General features: G+C 44.6%; 1 protein-coding gene across 1 annotated transcript in view; it reads left to right on the forward strand.

The window, feature by feature from the left end:
• CFAP300 (cilia and flagella associated protein 300) overlaps positions 1–11,794 on the forward strand; it is a 23,681-nt gene extending 11,887 nt beyond the window's left edge. Inside the window, exons 5-7 of the mRNA XM_042957574.1 lie at positions 3,223–3,395; positions 10,185–10,251; positions 11,128–11,794. Of these exons, the coding sequence (XP_042813508.1) occupies positions 3,223–3,395; positions 10,185–10,251; positions 11,128–11,256 (369 nt within the window). The 3' untranslated portion in view covers positions 11,257–11,794. The remainder of the gene's footprint in view (positions 1–3,222; positions 3,396–10,184; positions 10,252–11,127) is intronic.
• Positions 11,795–21,869: the final 10,075 nt, after the last annotated feature.

Genomic DNA, 21,869 nt, shown 5'->3' on the forward strand with positions numbered 1-21,869 from the left:
TGTGTCTCCCTCTCTCTCTGCCCCTCCCCTGCTTGCACTCTGTCTTTCTCTCTCTCAAAAATAAATAAACATTAAAAAAAAAATTAGGGCCTTCAGGGGCTCCTGGCTGGCCCAGTCGATGGAGCGGGCAACTCTTGATCTCAGGATTAGGAGTTCAAGCCCCACATTGGGTGTAAAGATTATTAAAAAAAAAAATAAAGCTTTGGTATCAAATAGACATAGATTCAAATACAGGCTCAGCCACTTAATAACTAGGGTACTTAGCCTCATTTTTTCATCTATAAAATAAGAATGATGCAAGAATCATGTGAGGGGCCCCGTGTTGCTCAGTCGGTTAAGGTCATGATCTCACAGTTCATGGATTTGAGCTCTGTGCTGACAGCTCGGAGCCTGCTTGAGATTCTCTGTCTCCATCTGTCTGCCCCTCTCCCACTCGACTGTATCTCTCTCTCTCAAAAAAAAAAAAAAATTATGTGAGATAATGCACTTAAAGTGTTTAGCCCAATGCCTAGTATTTAGTAAGCTTTCAGTAATAGTAATGACTAGCCACTAATTACTATTATTTTACATTTAGGAGATGTCGCTATGTGTAAGTTGAATAAGGAGATGTATAAGTTGAATTTATTGTAAATCCAGATGGGAATGACCTAGGGAAGCCCCTGACACACCATTCTGGACATAGACATCTTGTCTGTAGGAGACCGGGAGGCATCCAGCCAGTCTCTGCGTTCGTCTACACCAACAAAACACCTGAAAGAACCCTTAGTTGAAGAAGACAATCAAATTACTCATTGAAGATGTCCAAACACACAACTGAGGAGACTATATATAGTTGCTCTGTAGTTAGGTGGTATGTATAACACAAGATAAGCACTGTACCTTGGGGATCTGATAATTTCTACTCTTCCTTACCAAGGACTGGAAATTAACCTCTACAAAGTGTCTCGTCTAGTCTGGGTCTTCTTCCTTTTGGGGCACTATGTCATCTCTTCTTATCTGTCCCCGATCTCTGCTGGCACATGTACCTCTCTATCACAAGGCCCTGTCCCCTAATTTCAGAGAGCTCACCCTCACTTCTACTGAGAGCATTGGCAACGGACTTTTCGAGAGACGGATGCGCCTTCTCTGCTCTGCTGCTTGTCGTCTGGTTTTCTTTTTTTAATTTTTTTTTAGAATTTATCCATTTTTGAGAGAGAGAGAGAGAGGGAGCATGAGTGGCAGAGGGGCAGAGAGAGTGGGAGACGCAGAATCTGAAGCAGGTTCCAGGCTCTGAGCTGTGTGCTGACAGCTCAGAGCCCAACGCGGGGCTCAAACTCACGGACCGTGAGATCACGACCGTCGGACGGAAGGAAGTCGGACACTCGACCGCCTGAGCCCCCCGGGCTCCCCTCTGCTGCTGGTCTTCTTTACTTCCATGCGTAGCCCTTGAATTCAGGAAGTACCCACACTGTTTTTCTTCCAGTTGCCTCTGCGTTTCGCTCTCGTGTTCTTTGCCGCCCTGTGGCGACAAGCAAGGTGTTAACTTGGTTGCTTTCTGGCTGAAAAAATAAATCAATAAATAACCTCCAGCCTTAGCCTGAACTGAAAAGGGCCCTCCGCCATGCAGCAGCACCGAGCCCGTCACACCGCCTCACCGAGGCCTGCCGATAACCACCTTCCGCAGGCGGCTCACAAGTCTGGCTCCTTAACCACATTGCACACCTCCTCCCTGAGGGCCCCATGTGGAAGCACACGGGGAGATCAGCCGCAGGTGGGTCCCGCTTCCACATTTATTCCCCAAATATTTTCATTTCTGTCATTTTTACACTGCGCAGCCTAATCAGTTCAGTAACCAGAGTGCTCATGCGAGGAATGCGTTCATTCGTCATTCCTGAGAGCTTTAGTCGCTCTTGTGTTAAGCCAGATCTTTAGGTAGCTACAAACTCAGGCTTCAGTATCACATCATTTCCTTAGAGAGAGAGAGAGAGAGAGAGAGAGAAGGAGAGAAGGAGAGAAGCAGGCAAGGAGGGGAGATGGGCCAAGCCGTATGTGTGGCACACCCAGGGAGTAATAAACTGTAAACCACTTCCCCTCACCTTTTACTGCGTGTGACTTTGGCTTTCATAAACTCGTTGTAGGTAACCTGCACACTGGCAACACCACAGAGTTTATTTTAAGTGCCTCTTTTATGCTGACCTTGTGATGAGTATTCATTTGAGATTGGGGTAAATCAAATGTGAAGCTTGATCAGGTTTCCTAATTTAAGTGCACTTCTTGCTCCTAGACAGTGATTTTGTGTAACTCCTATTTCCCTCCTTTACCTGTTTGGTAGTGTTAGTGTTATGTACAATTTTTACAGCATTCCAACTCCTTGTTGTATGTATTTTCTTTCCCACTTTGTTTCTTGGTTACAGGTTTTTGCCTTTTAACTTTTTGTACTGTGTCGGTATTTTACTGTTAGCTACTTCACATTCTTTTTACAAGCAGGTGGAGTATAAACAACTCAATAAAAGAAATGTGTGTTATGGTTTACATTCGTCACCTTGTTCGTATCTACCGCAATCGAGTTAATCAGTTGTGTGGAATGGCCAATGGTATAAGAAACCCTCCCGCGTCCGACCCTGTTGTGCTGTTTTCTGAAAGAGGTGGTGAAGTCTCCAGAGAGCAAGAGTCAGTATAGATGGGTGATGTGTAGGATGATATTATTAGGGGACAGCAGGAAAAGAGGTGGTTATGATGGTCCACTTACCTGGATAGTTCAAAATGGAGTAATGGGGGTGGGCCGGGGCAGGGGTGGTAAGGAAAGTGGTCATCCAGAAGTGCAGGGGTAGGGCTTAGAAAATGAGGGCCAGCTTCCAGACTGAAGCAAAGGCTACAGACCTTCTGGGATGGAGAAGTTTCTCCATTTATCTATGGTCCCTTGTTTCCAAATAAGATTTAAGGTGACTCAGCACTAAAATTGCAGCAGTGCTAAAACCATTACTAAAGATATAAATTAGAACAAAGGTATAAAGGGGAAGAGGAGAAGATTTAGATTTATTCCTTTAACTGAGCATCAGTACCTAATGGTAACATGGAGGGAAAATGAGTGCAGGTCTCACCGATGACTCTTTCTGGTTGTTCAGGATTGGTTGTTAACATAGGCCTAGGATTATTTGTAAGTTCATAAATGGAAACTTTTGAAAACAAAAATTAGAGCCTTAAATCATGTTAGATTAAGATGAATTTTATCATTTTCCATAGGTTTTACTAGTGGAAGACTCAGAAAAATATGAAATATTTAGCCAAGCTGATAGAGAAGAGTTCCTGTTTTGTCTTTTCAAACATCTTTGCCTTGGTGGAGCCCTTTGTCAGTATGAAGATGTGCTTAATCCATATCTGGAAACAACAAAGCTTATCTATAAAGATCTAGTGAGGTAATGTTGCTAGATTACAATAGGTAAATCTCTGGTTAACAGAGTGCATTGTTTAACGGTGCTGGGCTCGCCTGGCGTCTGCTGGGTCCTGTTGACGCCAGCCACCAAAGTGTGTGAGAACAGCACCGCTTCGAACCCCTTTTCCGGCCTCTCCCTTCTCCTCCAGGTTGGGACGTGGTTACATCTCCCTGACTCTCTTTAGCACCCAGTTCCCGGTTCTCATCTGACTGTGCTTCCTTCCCCATCCAGCGGATTACTCGCTCCATGCCTGCTTAGCGGCTGACTTATCCCAGATCTTCTGCCACATTCTCCCCAGGTTCCCGTCGTGCTTACCCCAGGTCTCCTGTCACACTTATCCCAGGCATCCTGTCACATTTACCTCAGATCTCCTGTCACACTTACCTTAAGTCCCCTGTCACCTCGCCCCAGGTCTGCTGTCACACTTCCCCCAAGCCGCCTATCACATCAGTTTCCTATCACACTTAACCCAGGCCTCCTGTCACACTTATCCCAGGCGTCCTCTCACATTTACCTCAGATCTCCTGTCACACTTACCCCAGGTTCCTGTCACAGATACCTCGGTCTCCTGTCCACTTACCCACGTCTCATGTCACATTTAGCACAGGTCTCATTTCACATTTACCACCAGTCTCCTGTCACCTTTACCCCAGGTCTCCTGTCACAATTACCCCAGGTCTCCTTTCACATTCACCCCAGATTTCCTGTCATATTTACCCCAGGTGTCCTCTCAAACTTATTTCAGGTCTCCTGTCACCACATCCCAGGTGTACTACCCTTTTACCTCAGGGCTCCTTCACACTTACCCAAGGTTCCTCTCATACTTACCGCAGGTCTCCTGTCACATTCACCCCAGGTCTGATGTCACTTTTACCTCAGGTCTCCTGTCATATTACCCCATGTCTCCTGTCACACTTATCGCAGATCTCCTGTCACATTCACCACAGGCTTGATGTCACTTTTACCTCAGGTCTCCTATCACACCTACCCAGGGCTCCTGTCCCATTTACCACAGGAATCCTGTCACACTTACCCCAGATGTCCTGTGCGTTTACCACAGGTCTCTTGTCGTATTTACCCCAGGTCTCCTGTCACACTCACCCCAGGTCTGATGTCGCTTTTACCTCAGGTCTCCTATCACACTTACCCCAGGTTCCTGTCACACTTACCCTAGGTCTCCTTTCACACTTATCCCAGGTTCCTGTCACACTTACCCTAGGTCTCCTTTCACACTTATCCCAGGTCTCGGGTCACACTTACCCCAGGTCTTCTGTCACACTTAAGGCCTCCTGTCACACTTACCCAGGTCTCCTGCCACACTTAACCCAGGCCTCCTGTCACATTTATCCCAGGTGTCCTCTCACATTTACCTCAGATCTCCTGTCACACTTACCCCAGGTTCCTGTCACAGATACCTAGGTCTCCTGTCCACTCACCCAAGTCTCATGTCACATTTAGCACAGGTCTCATTTCACATTTACCACCAGTCTCCTGTCACCTTTACCCCAGGTCTCCTGTCACACTCACCCCAGGTCTCTTGTCACACTCACCTCAGGTCTCCTGTCATGTTGGCCCCAGGTCTCTTTTCACACTTCTCCTAGATTTCCTGTCACACCCACCCCAGAACTCCTGTTATACTTACCCCAGGTCTCCTGTGACATTTACCCCAGGTCTCTTTTCACATTTCAGGAGAACACAAGATTCCTCAGGTTGTGTAAATTTGCTTGACTAATAGTAGAACAATTACCTTTTTTGTAAAGAGGTGGAAAGATTTTTATCTAGGCATAAACTTTACATTTTTAAATTAATTCTAAATTCCAGGTTTGCTTAGGTGATCCACTGGTTCTGTTTTTTTCTCTTTGAAGATCTAATTGGTATAAAAACTTTATAATCATTTATTTATCCTTTGATTGGGTTGGGCTTTTCAGTGATGAAGATATTGGATCATGTCTGTAGGCAAAAGGGATAGGAACAAGTGAAAGCAGAGTTTCCTTACAAAATTTTGCTTTAATCGGAAAAAAACAGAATTAGCTTGTTGTAAAACTCTCGATCGTTACTTGCACTCAGCATCTCAAATCTCACTTCTGCTCTGTGTGTCAGCTGTGTGACAACTACGTGATGTAGTTATTTCACTTCATTCTTTTTCTTATATAGTTTTTTTTAAGTTGATTTATTTTGAGAAAGAGAGAGCGAGAGAGTGGGGGAGGAGGAGAGAGAGAGGAGAGAGAGACTCCCAAGCAGGCTCCTCGCCGTCAGCTCAGAGCCGGATGCAAGGCTGGAACCCGTGAACCGCGAGATCATAACCTGAGCCAAAACCGAGAGTCAGACGCTTCACTGCTTGAGCCACCCAGGGGCCCCTCTGATACGGTTTTAAAAACGAAAATTATTTCTTTAATTTGCCTCTGATTTTTGTGGAAAAGTTACTCTGCCAATACATAAAGATTGTCCAAAAAAACGTTAGAAACAGAATTTGAGAAAAACATATACATACTCACATCCAAAACATTCTGTCCTTATATTCAGCTCGTGAAAACCCGTAGGCCTGCTTCCAGCACTCCCTGCAGATACTCTGTGGTACACCTAGTCTCACGCGCGCACGCACGCGCGCGCGCGCGCGCACACTGCTGCCACGACATTGTGTTGTACTGCACTGGCCACATGAACGTGTGGAATTCGTCACCGTCGTGTGCTATGCAAGAGGAGAGTCTGCCGGAGGTGTTTGAAACAGAAGCAACTTTAGAACCTAAACACTGAAGAGACTGTTTTCCCTGACCTCCCCTGTCCTGGATTCTCACCTGTGACTCTCTTCCACGCTGCTTGGGTGCTAAGTGAAACTATGGCTCCAGGGTTCACGGCCGCTGGTGAAATGAGTAGTCAAGACTCACGGCACCCAACAGAAAGAAGAGAAGCACACCCTCAGAATCCCTTAGGCGGGCAACCGACAAGTGTTAATATTGCGCACAGGACTCCGCCAGGCTCCGAAGAGACTACAAGAGGAGCATCAGACAGCCCTTGACCTTAAGGAAATGATAAGAAACTAACATAGTAAGTAATAGTTTGGAAGGGTTTATAAGGAAAAATTGTCATGAAATCAAATGTTCGATTTTTTATAGGCAAACGTTTGCAGCTCCTGATACTGTAATAAATACCCCAGAAGTTGAAAAGAGGACATTATTAGGGTGGCTGTGTTAGGGAAGTCTTGATGGAGTGGGGTCCCCAAGAGCCAGCAGAGAGGGCAGCCCGTCCCCTGTGCAGGGGAGACACGCACGTCACTAGTCTGCCATTCCAGGGGACGCTGAGAAGGAACCAGCCCAGTTACAGCATTACTCTTATTTGAGAACCATTAACTATTTCTCATGATGATCCAAGTTGAAGCATGCTGATGAATTCCTCTGCTAAGTGCGGAGGAGATGTGAAATTGTCTTCCCAAAACAACTTTAGAAGAAAATTATGATTAGAGTAAATGTTCGCTTAAGATGGCTTAAGTGCCAGTGCAAAGCAACCGAATGGGCTAAATGATCACAGAGTCCCTTCAGAGCCGTGCCGGTTTGCTTATCACTCGCACTGCCTCTGGCTTTTCTAGCCGGTCGTGCTGATTTGGGTCAGAGGCGGTGGCATCTGGTCAAGGTGAGGGTGCAGGGTGGATCGGTGTAGCTTCTCGGGAGGAATGCACGTGTAGGGGAAGCACCCGTGGACCTCCAGCAGTTGTCGGTAACTGAGCCACATATCCAGACAAGTCACTTGTACAAGCCAAGTTAACCGGCAAGGATATTGTTTCTTCCTGTCCCGTGACTTGAATTTTGGGCGTTTACACATTTTTTAGGAGAACGTCTGCTATCGTTCTAATTGTACACGCAGTAGCTGCTTTACATTATCTGACCTGCCCTTGCAGAGAAACGTCATCACTAATCTGCTCCAGAAAAGACGTGCGTCCCTTATGTGTGTCCGTGTTGGAGGCACGTCACAGAGCTTGATTTTAGTGGTCTCTGGCTCAAACCAAAGGGTGAAAACATTCTGAAGATATGTTTTCCCTCATCCATTATTATAAGTCCCATAAAATACCCTTTTGAAACGTTCTGGAAAGTGCCTTCTTTTCAAGGATTATGGTTCTTTTAAATAATATAGGTAATACTTCAGAGCCGGTTCATTAGAGAGTAAATATGACCAGTTTCATTACATTTGAAAAATGTCTATGCAGAAATAATTCTGTAGTTACTAATGGAAGCCTTTGTCTTTTCTGCTGTCAATATTAAACACAGGCTCCGATCAAAGTTTTTGGAGAGGTTTCCCAAACTGCGTATCTGCCTGAGATGTGAAAAATTTTTAAATTTTTTAAATTTTATTATTTAAACTGTGAGGCTTAGATTATGGCCCTCAAATGCTAATTAAGCAGTGGGATTCTTATTTCTTTTTTTTTTTAAGTTTATTCATTTATTTTGAGAGAGAAAGAGAGCGGGAGAGGGGCAGAGAGAGAGAGAGAGAGAGAGAGAGAATCCCAAGCAGGCTCCGCACTGTCATCACAGAGCCCGACGCTGGGCTCAAACTCCAGAGCTATGAGATCATGACCTGAGCTCAAATCAAGAGTTGGTCACTTAACCGACTGAGCCACCCAGGAACCAACTTCTAATAATGTTCAAATGGTAGTTTCTTCGGTAAGTAGTACACTACAGTACATGTATGTGTGAAGTGATTGTTAAATGAAGTGTCAAACACTAAATTTTCTTCTCAGTTTATTTGGTAAGTACAAACTTTTACAAGGGTTGGTCTAGGTTGTTTTTGTTTTTGTTTTTGACTGGGCTAATTTACATGCAGTAAAGTGAACAAATTATAGTGGACCTACAGCTTAGTGAATTTTTGTATATTTATACCCGTATCACCATCTCCAGATCAACACTTCAAATCGGATATAACCATAGGTATGTTCTGTAGTTTGGTTTGGGTGGTTATGTAGGTGTGTGCAGTATAAATGTTTTATATGGAGTGACTATAGTTACCCCTTGGATAAGCACAGAACTTCAAATATAGTCTTCAGTTTTTAAGCAGTATATGTTAAGTGTTTAGAGAAATAAAATAACCTTAATCCATGTCGTAGAAGGATATGGAAATTAATTGCATGATTTCTGCAGATAAAAGCTGCCTAAAAAAACCAAAAACTGCCTAAGAACTTTTAACCCTGACATGGCTCAGGTCTGCCCATTCCAGTAGGTGCACACACACACACACACACACACACACACACATACATGACACAGTCCCCCTTCGTTCTCCTCCTGGCCCACCTCACTCTTCATACGTAGTGAAGGAGAAAGATGCTTGCACCTAGTGAAGTGAGGAAGGGGCCAGCTTCCTTTCAATGTGACGTCCCCCTGTCACCCAGGAGGACTGCCTGTGGGGCACATCTGCTGGATCGGAGGCAGGGGGTGAGCGGTTGAGACCTAGGGAAAGGACCTGGATGGACGCTGTGTCACCTGGAGTCTATTCCCAGAAATACCACTTTTAGCCGGAATGTCTTTAATGTCTCGTTTAACTTCTCTGGCCCTACTGTCTCTAAACCTGGTAAAGTCGTGCCCGACAGCCTCGTGGAGCTGTGTGGTCTTTATATGAGGGAAGTCATATGAAGGTATATGGCAGATGGGAAAGCATTAGGAAGGGAACATGTGTGCATCTCTCTCTGTAGCTTGTTCCTTCCCTCTCTGTGCTCCCGCTCTGTGCTGCCGCAGGGAATCTTGTGGGGGAGAGCAACTGAAAGAGAGGTACTGAAAGAAAATAATTTTAATACGATAGAATTTAATAGTACATAATTTAACAAACAGTTTTCATACACCTTATCCCCCTCGATTCTCACATAATTCTAAAAAGAACCATAGTATGCCCAGTTGACGTGTGAGGAAACTGATGTTCAGAAAGGTTAAGCTTTCCCAAAAGGAACTAACAAATCCGTGCCAGAGCCGGCGTGTGTGTTTACATTGTGGGATTCTGCAGCCTTACAGCTGCCTACACTTCAGTCGGACTTTTATCAATTCTCAGTTTTCTGATAATTGTCTCTGGCTTGGGAAACATTCATCCTGAGTCTCGGTCAGACCTCACATATTCTAACTGTAAAATTCCACGTTCTGCAGTTCTCCATCCTGGGGTAAAACTGCGGGTCCGTCCTTTTCAAACCGTTTGAGTCGGATATTGTGTATTTCTATATTATGTATGCGTAAGAACACCTGCATACTAAAGGGATCGGTATTCTAAATGTATTATGCCAAACACTAAAAAAAAGGCGGGGGGTGGGGGGCGCCTGGGTGGCTCAGTCAGGTGAGCATCTGACTTCAGCTCAGGTCTTGATCTCACGGTCTGTGGGTTCGAGCCCCACGTCGGGCTCTTTGCTGACAGCTCAGAGCCTGGAGCCTGCTTCGGATTCTGTGTCTCCCTCTCTGTCTCTCTGCCCCTCTCCTGCTCATGCTCGGTCTCTCTCTTTCTCTCAAAACTGAATAAACATTAAAAAAAAATGCAGGGGTACCTAGGTGGCTCAGTTAAGCGCCTGACTTCAGCTCTGGTCATGATCTCACAGTTCGTGGGTTTGAGCCTCGCATCGGGCTCTGTGCTGAACACCTGCTGGGAGCCTAGAGCCTGCTTCGCGTTCTGTGTCTCCCCCCCTCTCTGCCTCTCCCCCGCTCATGCTCTCTCAAAAATGAATAAATGTTAATAAATAAACAAAAATAAATGTATTATGTAAATGCTTGTTATATTTAAAATGTATCCCTTCCCCCCCCCCCATTTTAGTGTTCGAAAGAATCCTCAAACCAAGAAAATACAAATTACCTCTTCCATCTTTAAAGTTACGGCATATGTAAGTGTTGAAGGGGAATTTGCAACCAATCAATTTAATTACTGGGTATTAACAGGGTTGTTACAATGGGAGTTAGCAACTAGTGCGATGTTATGTCTAGGAGAAAAGATGATGGATGATATTTAGTGTTTTTGTCAAAATTAGAAGTTGATAAGTTACGCTTTTATTTGGGGAGCCATACAAACGTCCCCCCCCCCCGGCCTCTTTTCTGTTGTCCCTGTCTAATAATAGTCCGTCCTTATTTAAGAGCGAAATGTGTGATTCAGATGTAGTAGAACACATTCTCCAGTTTGTCGAACCATAGCTTCTAGGGCAGATAAGTAAGGATGTTGTAAAGATGTCTGTATATCACAGAATCTGATGCTTGAATTCTAGTGTCCTATAAAAGATTGTTAGCACATTTGAAGCAGTTTCTAAGTATCTTTATTCAATCACTTAACAAATACTATTAAGTGCCGGTTGTGTGTCCCCCGCTGTGTTGGGCATTTTGTGGTGATAAACAAAAGAAACAAAGTTGCTTCCCTCATAGTATGTAAAGATCACATTCTAAAGGAAAGCAAAGATAGAAGAAAATTGCAAAACAAAGTTTTGCACTATTAGCACTTTAAAAGCACTTTTTCAAAAGAGAAGATTTCCTTTTAGACTGTAAGTTCCTTAAGGTCGAGAATTATATGCATTTGTATTGTACATATGTACTGTTAGCCCAGTAGGCTGCTGTCAGTAAATATTTTGAAGTATCAGTTAATTACCAATTTAATTGTCAAAGATTTGATGTAAGTTTCATGACATTTTAGCAGAAAATATATAGTAGTTAAATATGTTTACTATTCCTTACATGTAGTTGTAGACTAAATAACCTAGGTTTATCTTTTTCAGGATTCCGCTGGCATGTGCTACCCTTCAACAAAGTCTCATGAACAGACATTTTCTTACTTTCTTGTGGATCCGATCAGGCGTCATGTTCATGTTCTATACCACTGTTACGGTGTGGGGGAAATGTCTTAACAGTATTCTTTCAGATTATCGATTTTACTGTTTTTACCAATTTTTTATTTTGACGTCATTTTATAGGTAAACGTCTCCTTTGCCAGTTAATTTAAGTAAAATGTAGAGGAGCCGCATAGAACAGAAGGACACAGTACAAGATGCCTGTCCTTAGATTTGCCTGGAGTGGCAGCATAGGGACCGACCTCCATCCCTACCACGGTCTACACCAATATAGTTGTGGACAATTTACAGAAAGTTACAAAGAACCAAAAATCCAGTCCGTATCTGTCGCATTAGGATTCAAGTAAGGCCTCGATTTTCCACGTATTTTACTTTAGAAGCTAATTAATTTTAGCTTGAAACTGTGGCAGAAAACTGACCATCTCTCCACTGATCATTATTATCAACTGTTAGCTTTTCAAATTTGAGTTTCATTTAATTGCATTTCTTCACTGCATAAAGATTTACACGTCCAGGGTGGAAAATGCATAACAATTCCTTTGCTTCGTTTGTCCCAGTTAAAATCCTCAATAAAAAAGTCATGTTCTGAAAGTAATCATGTTCTGAAGTCTTTTAGCACATAATAAATTACCTCTGCGGCTGCCCCACAGCTGGCCGAGGATCCACCTCTGAACAGAGTTGCCCCGATGGTCTCACTGAGGTGGCAAGAGAGGAAAGAAAAGGTCTCTTAGGCTACATTCTCCTGTTTCCTCATTACTTTCCAAGAATGAATATATAACTTAGGTTTCTCTCATGGGAAAAATGATCAACCTGTACCCAGAGGAACAGAGAGCCTGCGGGAAATGTTGGGACTTTGAGGAGAGGCAAGTTTGGAGTCTGTGTTTGTGTGTCGTAAGGACAAGAGTGATGACCTTGGATTTGTGCCTGTGGATTTACCTGAAAAGCAGCCACCAATTAGCTAGACAGTTCGGGGGGAGACGGGTTGTGTCACCTGTGATGCCCAGCCCAGTGCTTGGCATATTCCGCGTCTACTGGGCGAATATTTTCCAGACACGTTCATGACATCCACAGATATTTCTTAAACCGTGTAAGAAAAGTCAGATTAAGAACTGAAGTGTCGCACCCGTCCTGCCCTACCACACGGACCCTACAACCTGGGGACTCTCCCTCAATCACCAGGTCAGCCGGTCGACGATTCTGCCTGTGCATCAGCTCCGTGCAAGGTGCACCATCCCCGAGCCCAGTAGTGAAGGTTGTCTGTCAGAGCGTGTCCCAGATGGGGATTGCGGCCTGAATCCAGAGATGGAAGACGGCGGCGTGAGCTGGGCCTGGGAGGGCCCCAGTCTGGGGTTCCACAGCACTGGGACGGGGGGTGGGGGAGTCTCAGCAACAGAGAAGAGCCTTCCCCCCAACTCGCACCCCGTGTGGGGGGGCGTGATGTGGTGGGTGTTGGAGCCTGGCGCTGGGACCAAAGTCCAGGACTCACAGATGGGCTGGTCTTCTCTCTGCTGTAGAGGCGGGGGTGCAAAATACCTTTGAAGAAAGATTGCTTCATTGTTTGGGGATAATCACCGTAATGATCTATCTGTGATTATGCAAATTATCTCCATGGGGGTATAATAGCATCCCGCTAAAGAATGTGGGCCGAGCAGTCAGATTGCCTGGATTCTGAATTCTGCCCGGACTTGCTGTGTGACTTTGGGTTCACTAAAACTTCTCTGTGCCTGAGTTGTCTCATCTGTAAAGTGGGGAAAATAATAGGACTCCTTCATAGGTTATTGTGAAGATTGTTAGAATAGTGCCAAGCACATAGTTTAAGTGTGAATTTTGGCTCTTTTCATTCTCTATTGAGGAATATGAAAAAATCAGGAGCTAAACTGTCTGCATAACAATGTGAAAAGCTGTGTTTCTTAAGTTCAGAATTGCTTTTCTTTTGTATATTTTTATTTACTTTTGAGAGAGAGACAGAGAGACAGAGCACAAGCCGGGGAAGGGACAGAGAGAGAGGGAGACACAGAATCCAAAGCAGGCTCCAGGCTCCGAGCTGTCAGCACAGAGCCCGACGTGGGGCTTGAACTCACGAGCGGTGAGATCATGACCTGAGCCGAAGTCTGACGCTCAGCCGACTGAGCCGCCCAGGCGCCCCTGTAATTGCTTTTTTATAGGTTATATTATTATTAACTCGACTAGATACGATATGAAGGGCGGGAACACTAGTTTTCCCCACTCTGGGCCCCAGAGAATGTAGAGGACATAAGCTTGTACTCCCAAGAATTTCTCTGGCAGCATTTTGCACACTTGGAATTATTTGCTCACCTCTGGGGTGCCTGGCTGGCTCAGGTCGGTGGAGTGTGCGACTCTTGATCTCAGGGTCATGAGTTCAAGCCCCACGTGGGGCGTGGAGCCTACTTAAAATAAAGATTAAGAAATTAAAAAAAAAAAGAATCTATTTGCTCGCCTGACCTATTTATAGTAATTTATTCAATGTCTGTCTTGGAAACAGGACCTGTGTCCTGTGGTCCACCCTTGAATCCCCAGTGCCTAGCATGGTGCGGGACGCGGGATCGACACCCAGTGTCTGTTCTCAGACTGATGGACGGAAGCTGGCCCTGGGGGTGTGCGTGCGGGAGGGGAAGGGCGGCTGAGTGAGTGCACACATCTCCTCCGGCTGCCCGCAGCCCCGTGCTCCTTCCACACACTGGTATAGTCTGGACGCAGCCATCCTGTGTGGAAGCGAATACGTAGCCTGGGAGTGCGCCAGGACAGAACGGTCCCTGGAGAACGCAGCCCGCAGAAGCAGGCTGTCATCTGCTGGCGTGAGAGACTGCATGGTGACAAGTGACAACAGAATGATTTTGGGGACTTGAGAGAATTCTTCAGAAATTCTGAAAGTTACTTGAGGGAAGAAGACTGACAGGATTACAATTTGGACACTTCAAAAGGGGGCTTAGGCTGAAGACCAGAGAACCTGGGACACCGAGGTCCCACGAGCAAAAACAATACAGAGGTATAAAAACACAAAGTGGTTTTTTGGGGCGCCTGGCTGGCTCCATTGGAAGAGCATCCAACTGTTGATCTCAAGGTCATGAGTTTCAGCCCCACATTGGGTGTAGAGATTCCTTAAATGAACCTCACACACACACACAAACGCAAGGTGGTTTGGGGGACATGAGTATAGCTGGCTAGTTGGAACGGAGGGTCTTGTCCAGGAGTTCTGGACGATAGCATAGAGACGGATTGCTGAGGACTTGGTCACTGAGGGCTGTGGGTGCAAAACTAGGAAATTTAAATCCTCTCTTTTTGAAAGATTTTATTATTTTTTTAAAGTAATCTCCACCCCCAACTCTTGATCTCGAACTCACAACCCTGAGATCAAGAGTCACGTGTTCCGCTGACTGAGCCAGCGCAGTGCCCCATAATTTAAGCCTTTTAAGTAGGTGATGTATAGCAGTCATTAAAGACTTTTGAGCAGGTTGGTCGCATCGTAAAAGTGGTATTCTGGAAAGATTAATCTGGCAGTGATGAAGTGGGGTGAAGAAAGTCCAAAATCCAAAGATCAAATAGATTATTATAGTTGTCAAAGCACAGAACTGACTGATCTGAGTAGGAAGCGAAAACTTTCAGTGGGTCGCGAAGTATGTGACAGTGGAACGCTCACCAGAAAAAACCAAATATGGCCCCAAACAGTTAGCAAGGGGCTGTATTATGGTGTGTTGTGTATCTGGTGGCAGGATGGGGAAGTGGGGCTGTGGTAGGAAGTTGTGGTCAGCAGGGGAAACCCCTCGTCCTGCCTGTCGCTCAGGTCCCCACCCCAGGCTTGGAAACCGGAGTCTTGTCGGTTCTTACAGCTGCCGGGAGGCTTCTCAGTCATCTAGTCAACCGGCAAGTATTTGTTAAGAACTGGTGTCACTTATTCTTTAACAAATGTTTATTGATTGCCTACTATGTGCTGGGCACTTTCTAGACACTTGCAGATACGGCAACGAACCAAACGGACACAGTTTCTGTGCTCGAGAGTTTATATGCTGGTGCCGCAACAGGGTTAGGTGTGGTGAGGGATAAAAAGATCTATCCAATTACTCTCAACAAGTGCGCCCTTTTGTTGGAGACATGCCACACTCACAGGTCTTAATTTTTTTCAATCTGATGGGTGTGAAATGGCATTCATTATTTTAATTGCTCTTTTTTTTATGAGGTAGAGCATCATTTTATATATTTTCTTGATCACGTAGATGGATTGTCGTGGGCACCCCCAGGGTTGGGAACCACTGCTCTACTCTACTTCCTTAGTTTAAAAGAGAGAGAGAGAGAAAAAAAAAGAGCACGAGAGAGTAGATGAAAACGGAAGAACAGAGGAAAGAAGAAAAGGCAGGGAAGTATGCGGTCTCCCAGTAAAAGCTGCGTTAATTAGCACTGGAAGCGGCGTTCAGGGCCACATTTAGCAGCGTCCACCCGGCAGACGGCGGCTGCTGGCGCACCCGAGAGCCTCTGATGTAAGTTTCCGCCTCCTGACTCAGGGTACACGTCAGAGTTCACTGGCACAGGCAGGCTCCACTGGGTTGGAGGAAGGTTGAAACTTACCATTCCTGTTTGTCCTTTTTTTTTTTTTTTTTTTTAAGAGAAAAAATTGGTCACTGGGCTGGGCTTCAGCAAACACCAGGCCTCGGCAAATCACGTTTCTTACTTTTTTCATTACTAGAACGGTGCGAGAGAGAAATAGTAAAGTGAAGACCATGTGGACAATAGAAATTAATTTTTATTCAACCAAATTCTTGACCAACTGTCACCCTGTATTCCCTTAACATATTGTAGAATAAAAGTTATTTTGCTCAGAAGGACTTTGTACATCTACCGTTAGACCTACCACCAAATCCTGAGGGAGGCTGGGGCAGTCGGGAGCCAAGGATGATGCATCGTGAGAGGCTTTCTTGAAAAAGGAGCTGAAGTACACTGCCTTTAAAGTTTTTATTTGAGAGAGAGTGGGGGGAGGGGCAGAGAGAGAGGGGGAGAGACAGAATCCCAAACAGGCTCCGCAGCGATCAGCACAGAGCCCCAGGGTGGGGCTCAGTCTCACAACCGTGAGATCACGGCCTGAGCCCAAATCAAGAGTCGGATGCTGAACTGACCGAGCCCCCCCGGCCACCCCACCACTGTAAGACTTTAAGCAAGGGACTGGTGTACATTTTGAAAACTGGAAAGATCACTGTGGCTGTTGTACGGTAAACAGGCATGAGAGGACATGGGGAGACTATCACCGTTTGGTGAGAAATGGAGCCACTTTGAGCAAGGATGGTGTCAGTAACGACAGAGAGTCATGGGCCGAGTTGTGTCATCCCCAAAGCTCCTACATGGAAGTCCCAAACCCCTGTGTCGGGAGGTAAGGCCTTCAAAGAGGAAATTACAGTAAAATGAGGTCGTGTGGCGGGGTCCTCACCCCACCCGACTGGTATCCTGATAAGGAGATAAGGACACAGAGACCCCAAGGGAAGGCGTGTAGAGACGCCAGAAACTAGCCGTCTACGAGCTGAGGGGGACCTTGGGAGCACCCACCCTGCGACACCTTGGGAATGGATTTCTGGCCTCCAGGACGGTGGGAACGTTCATTTCTGTCGTCACACCCTGTGCTACTTTATTCTGCAAGCCTCACCACCTGAGACCTGGAAGGAAATGGATGTCTTACACGTGAGTTTTAGGCCCAGAACCAGTGTTACTTGATGGACTGAATTAGGGGTGGGGAATGGAGATTAGAGAAGTCAAGGATGACTCTCAGGTACCCAGTTTTAGTACTTTTAGAACAAATCTACTCAAAATGTTTGACAAGAAACAATCTTGGAAATAAAAGGGCAACATTGGTTGAAGGCCTTGAGATCTGGAAAAGAAAGATGGGGATTATTTTTTTTCTGAGTTGCCTTATTAATCACAGCTACATGTTTTGTTTATGTTTTGGGGGTTTGTTTTGTTTTGTTTTTTAAGTAGTCGTCACAACCAACATGGGGACCCAACTGAGCGAGCCGGACACCCCAAGAAAGATGGGAATTAAATGAAATGGGATATGGGCGCCCAGCTGGCTCAGTCAGTACATCATGGGACCCTCAATCTCAGGTTGTGAGTTCAAGGCCCATATTGGGTACAGAGACTAGTTAAAAATAAAATCTTTTTAAAAAAGTTAAAAAAATTAAATGGGATAATGTATGTGCAAATGTCAAGCAAATATAAGTCGTTGTTGACTTTACCATAGTTGTTGTTAGTGTCTGATACACAAGAATCTACTCTAGGTTGTTCTGGGAGAGCAAGGGTGGGACCAGCACTTGAGGGAAATGGGTATAGAATCATAGAAGATTGATGGGAGCAAGAAAGGCCAGAAGGAGCCTGGGAGACCGGCCAGAATTGGCTGTAGGAATCGAGGTGTAAGCCGAGTAGTGTGTGATGTCTCTGGGAAGGTCAAAGGGACTGGAGACAGTTAGTAAACACACATGTATATATTAAACAGCCAGAAAGGAGATGTAACTAAAACACCTGCCATTTTCTACATGGTCAGCAATCTTACCAAATTTCCTTCCTTCCTTCTTCTTTTTCTCTCTCTTCTTTTTCTTTCTTTCTTTTAATGTTTATTCATTTTTGAGAGAGAGAGTGTGGGGGGGAGGGGGAAGGGTACAGAGAATCTGAAGTAGGCTCTGAGCTGACAGCACTGAGCCCAATGTGAGGCTCAAACTCATGAACCATGAGATCATGTCCTGAGCTGAAGTCGGGCACTAGACCGACTGAGCCACCCAGGTGCCCCTTACTGAATATTCTTAAAACCTTCTTGGGGTCAAGATCCGTGGCTAGCACAATGCTTTGTACGAAAACTCAATAAATTTTGTAGATAGGTGATCTATCACACTTTCCTCTTTTTTTTTAAGGTAGTAGTATGGTGGGATACCTCTGGACCAGGAACTGGATATTCTTGCTCTGCCACGGAGGAGCTGTATGTTCTTGGGCCATTTACCCCAGTGCTGCCCAACAGAGCTTTCTGAGATAAGGGGAGTGTTCCAGACCTGTGCTGTTTAATCCCAAAGCTACTAGCCATGTGTGTAGCTATTGAGCTAATAATACTAGCTTGAAACACGGCTAGTGTTATTAAGAAACTGAATTTTCTCTTTAGTATGTGAGTAGGGGTCACCACATTGGAGAGTGCAGGTCTCTCAAGACGCTGAGTTCCTCTGTGTAAAAGGAGAGAGCTGGGCGAAGAGATCTCTTTGGCTTTTAGTTAAAAAATGCTGTCATTCCAGTTCAACACAACCAATTCATGCATACACTGTAAGGGTTCAAATTTTGACCTCCAAAAACATTATTCTTAAAGAACGTTAAATTATACACTTTCACACCTAGAAAATATGTAAATAATTTAAATATGTGAGTGATGTAAAGTAAATGTGTAAATAATGATGTTCACAAATGGTAATCACGTATAGATGACGTTGTGTTTAGTGCAGCAGTTATCTTACTGAGAAGAACACGGGGTCCCTGCAGAGGGTTCAGAAGACTGCAAGGAGGTGGTGAAGGACTTGATTAAGAAACAAGACACTGGGTAAAGCTTAAGGAACTGGTATTGTTCAGAAACAAAGACTTAGGGAAGACTTATTAAAAGTTACATTCACGTTTACAGAGGGTTATTAGAAATGGTGTCCAGATGTTCTCCACGTATTAGAGCACTAGAAACATAGGTTAAAGAGGAAATAAGTTAGATATCGAGAGGCGCTTTCAGAGAGTTTCGTATATTAAATTCTCAAAAGAAATTTAATGGTTTTTAAACATTTCTTGTGCCACATATCATGTTGAAGATACACATATATCAAAACAACAGTCATGGGGCTCCCGGGTGGCTCAGTCAGTTGAGCTCCAACTCTTGATTTTGGCTCAGGTCATGATCCCAGGGTCATGGGATAGAGCCCCGTTGGGGCAGAGCCTGCTTGAGATTCTCTCTCCCTCTCTCTCTGCCCCTCCCCTGCTCGTTCTCTCTCTTTCTGTCTCTCAAAATAAATAAAAATTAAAAAAATACGATATTCATATAATATTAAAATATAAACAATTTGGAGTCAGTATTTAATGGATCTTTTAAAATAAGATTAATTGTCAGCTTTCTGATAAGATTCAAGACATCACTTTTGGAGATCCTCTACAACATAATTTTTTTAATTACCAAAGATATATTATGTGCTAGATACAGATATTTATAGAATAAATAATAAGATTAAGGGGATACTTAGCTATAAAACAGTGAAGATGATATTTACAAAGCATGTTACTTATTATTTATAGAATAAAAACAGAATGTGAAGTGTAATATAAAGTTCTCAACATTAGCATGCATCAGAACCACCTAGAGGGGCTCAATAGGGGCTCAATCGGTTAAAACCCCGATTGTTGTGTTCACCCCTGGAGTTTCCGTAGGTCTGGGTTACGGCGTGAGAATGTCCATATCTTAAGTTTTCAGTGAGGCTGCTGCTGGTTCAGGCACCACACCTTGAGAACCACTGACAGAGAACATGGTGTCCTTAGTATTTTTAGAAGTCACCTTTTCATTTCCAGTATAATTTAGTAAGTAGAGTACATGATGAGCTCTAGTAGCCTTTACTTTCAAGCCTGGACGTGGAAGGCGCACGCCCCAGGAAGGCTCTTTGAAACTTCTAGGATGTGTCCCACAGGGGTCTGCCCTAGGCTGGTGGGGCTTCGTACTCCAAAGTTTTTCCCATCTAGCTCTCAGGACTCCCATACAGATAACTTGAGACAGATTTTATAATAAAAGAAATCTAATTAAATGATTATTTTTAAGTAGACCCCATAGCCACTGTGGGCGCGAACTCACGACTCAGATCAGGCGTGGCCTGCTCTACCGACTGAGCGGGCTAGGCGCCCCTGATCTCGGGATTCTTAAGCCGAATGATGCCACAATAAAAACTCATTCATACTTGTTATTTTATGTACTCTTCATTATTATGCTGTGAAACAGTCATTATTACACCAATTACTGTCCTGGCCCGGCACATAATCGGTCCCCTACACGTAGGTAGACAAATGTTTCACGAATTTTCACTTGCTGTGAGCCAGATGCACAATTCGCACCCGCGGCAAGACCCAGAAACAGAACAAGCCCGAGCTTGGAGGTTATTGAAGCCAAGAGCGCACAAAACCCGAGGGTGGTCGGGCGAGATCTCCAGGTTCAGTAGAAAGGGAGGCCTCGGGACCCTCAGACGGACAGGGGTGGGTTCTCTCTCCCTCTCTCCCTGCCGAGTCTCAAGTCAGACCCTCCCTAACTGCATAACCCACAGCCCTTGCGGTATGAAAACCCCTAAAAATATCTTGTCCCGTCATTTGTTTTCCTAAACAACTCTGTATTTGGAATGACATTCTGTGTCTTCATACTTTCAACCTGACTTCCCAAAGATCAACCCAGCTTTGTCCTTAACAGTTAACATTATGACCACATCACTGTAAACCACCACTTATTGGTTAATAGAAATAAATGAAAATTTCCTTAGGTAACAGGGGTCCTAAACCCCTTTATCATTCTGCATAAGTAAATCTGACAACACTTTGGAACTGCCTGAAATTAACTACACTATTCCTGAGGGAGTGTTTGAGTTCTGGAATCTGACAGGCAGATTCAGATGTAAATCCATGTTCTAGCAGTACAACTTTAGTCAAGTTATTTAACTTTTGTATGCCTGTTTCTTCATCTAGGAGAGATTTTTTCTTTTTTTAAAGAGGATTGGAAGACCCTCATGAGGTCTCCATCCATACACTTATTTGTTTCTAATGTCTATTTACTTAAGAGAGAGTGCATGGGGGGGGGGGGGAGAGAGGGAGAGAGAGAGAGAGGGAGAGAGGGAGAGAGAGAGAGAGAAAGAGAGAGAGAGAAAGAGAGAGAATCCCAAGCAGGCTCTGAGCTGTCAGTGCCGAGCCCGACATCCCACAAGCTGTGAGATCATGACCTGAGAGGAAATCAAGAGTCAGATGCTCAACCGAAGAGCCACCCAGGTACCCCAGGAAATTAGTGATTTTAACATGCATTGATTGCAATCCAATATAGTTGTATTCACAGATATACCAGATAATTACAAAATTTACTTAAATATTAATTCATAACCCACTGCAGACAGTATCACTTGGTAAGAGGACATTTATTTAGAGTTGTACAAAGCATGCCTTCTTGTAATCATGTACGTACATCTCTGGGATGATGGTAAACTGGTGACTGGACTAGTGCAGTTATATAGATCTTGTTCAGTGAAATACATGGGGAATGGAATTGAAGGCAGAGATGATTATGAGGTTGAAGGAGTGAGTTATGATTTCTAAACTGAATTGGGAAAGAAGTGAGAACAAGGGAGTGACAGGTTGGTAGAAAAGAGGGAGATAATGCTATATGAGGCGTGAGTGATGAAACCAGAGAACCAAGTGGTTATTAAAAGAACAGTATAACAGACCCTGATTTCCCAACTGGCGTATTTCTGAATATGACCGTGTGGACACAGGAGCTGGTGGCTAAGGTGGAGTGGACGGGAAGGTCCACTGGAGTGGAAGGAGTGCAAGTCGTTGTAGGAGTAGCATTTTGAGACAGTGACCTACACGGACACTGAAGATCATGATCTTTTTGTGACGAGCATCCCCCGTCTCCAGTGCCTTAA

The sequence above is a fragment of the Panthera tigris genome, chromosome D1 (genome assembly GCF_018350195.1).
Source record: "Panthera tigris isolate Pti1 chromosome D1, P.tigris_Pti1_mat1.1, whole genome shotgun sequence".
In the NCBI taxonomy this organism is placed as follows: domain Eukaryota; kingdom Metazoa; phylum Chordata; class Mammalia; order Carnivora; family Felidae; genus Panthera; species Panthera tigris.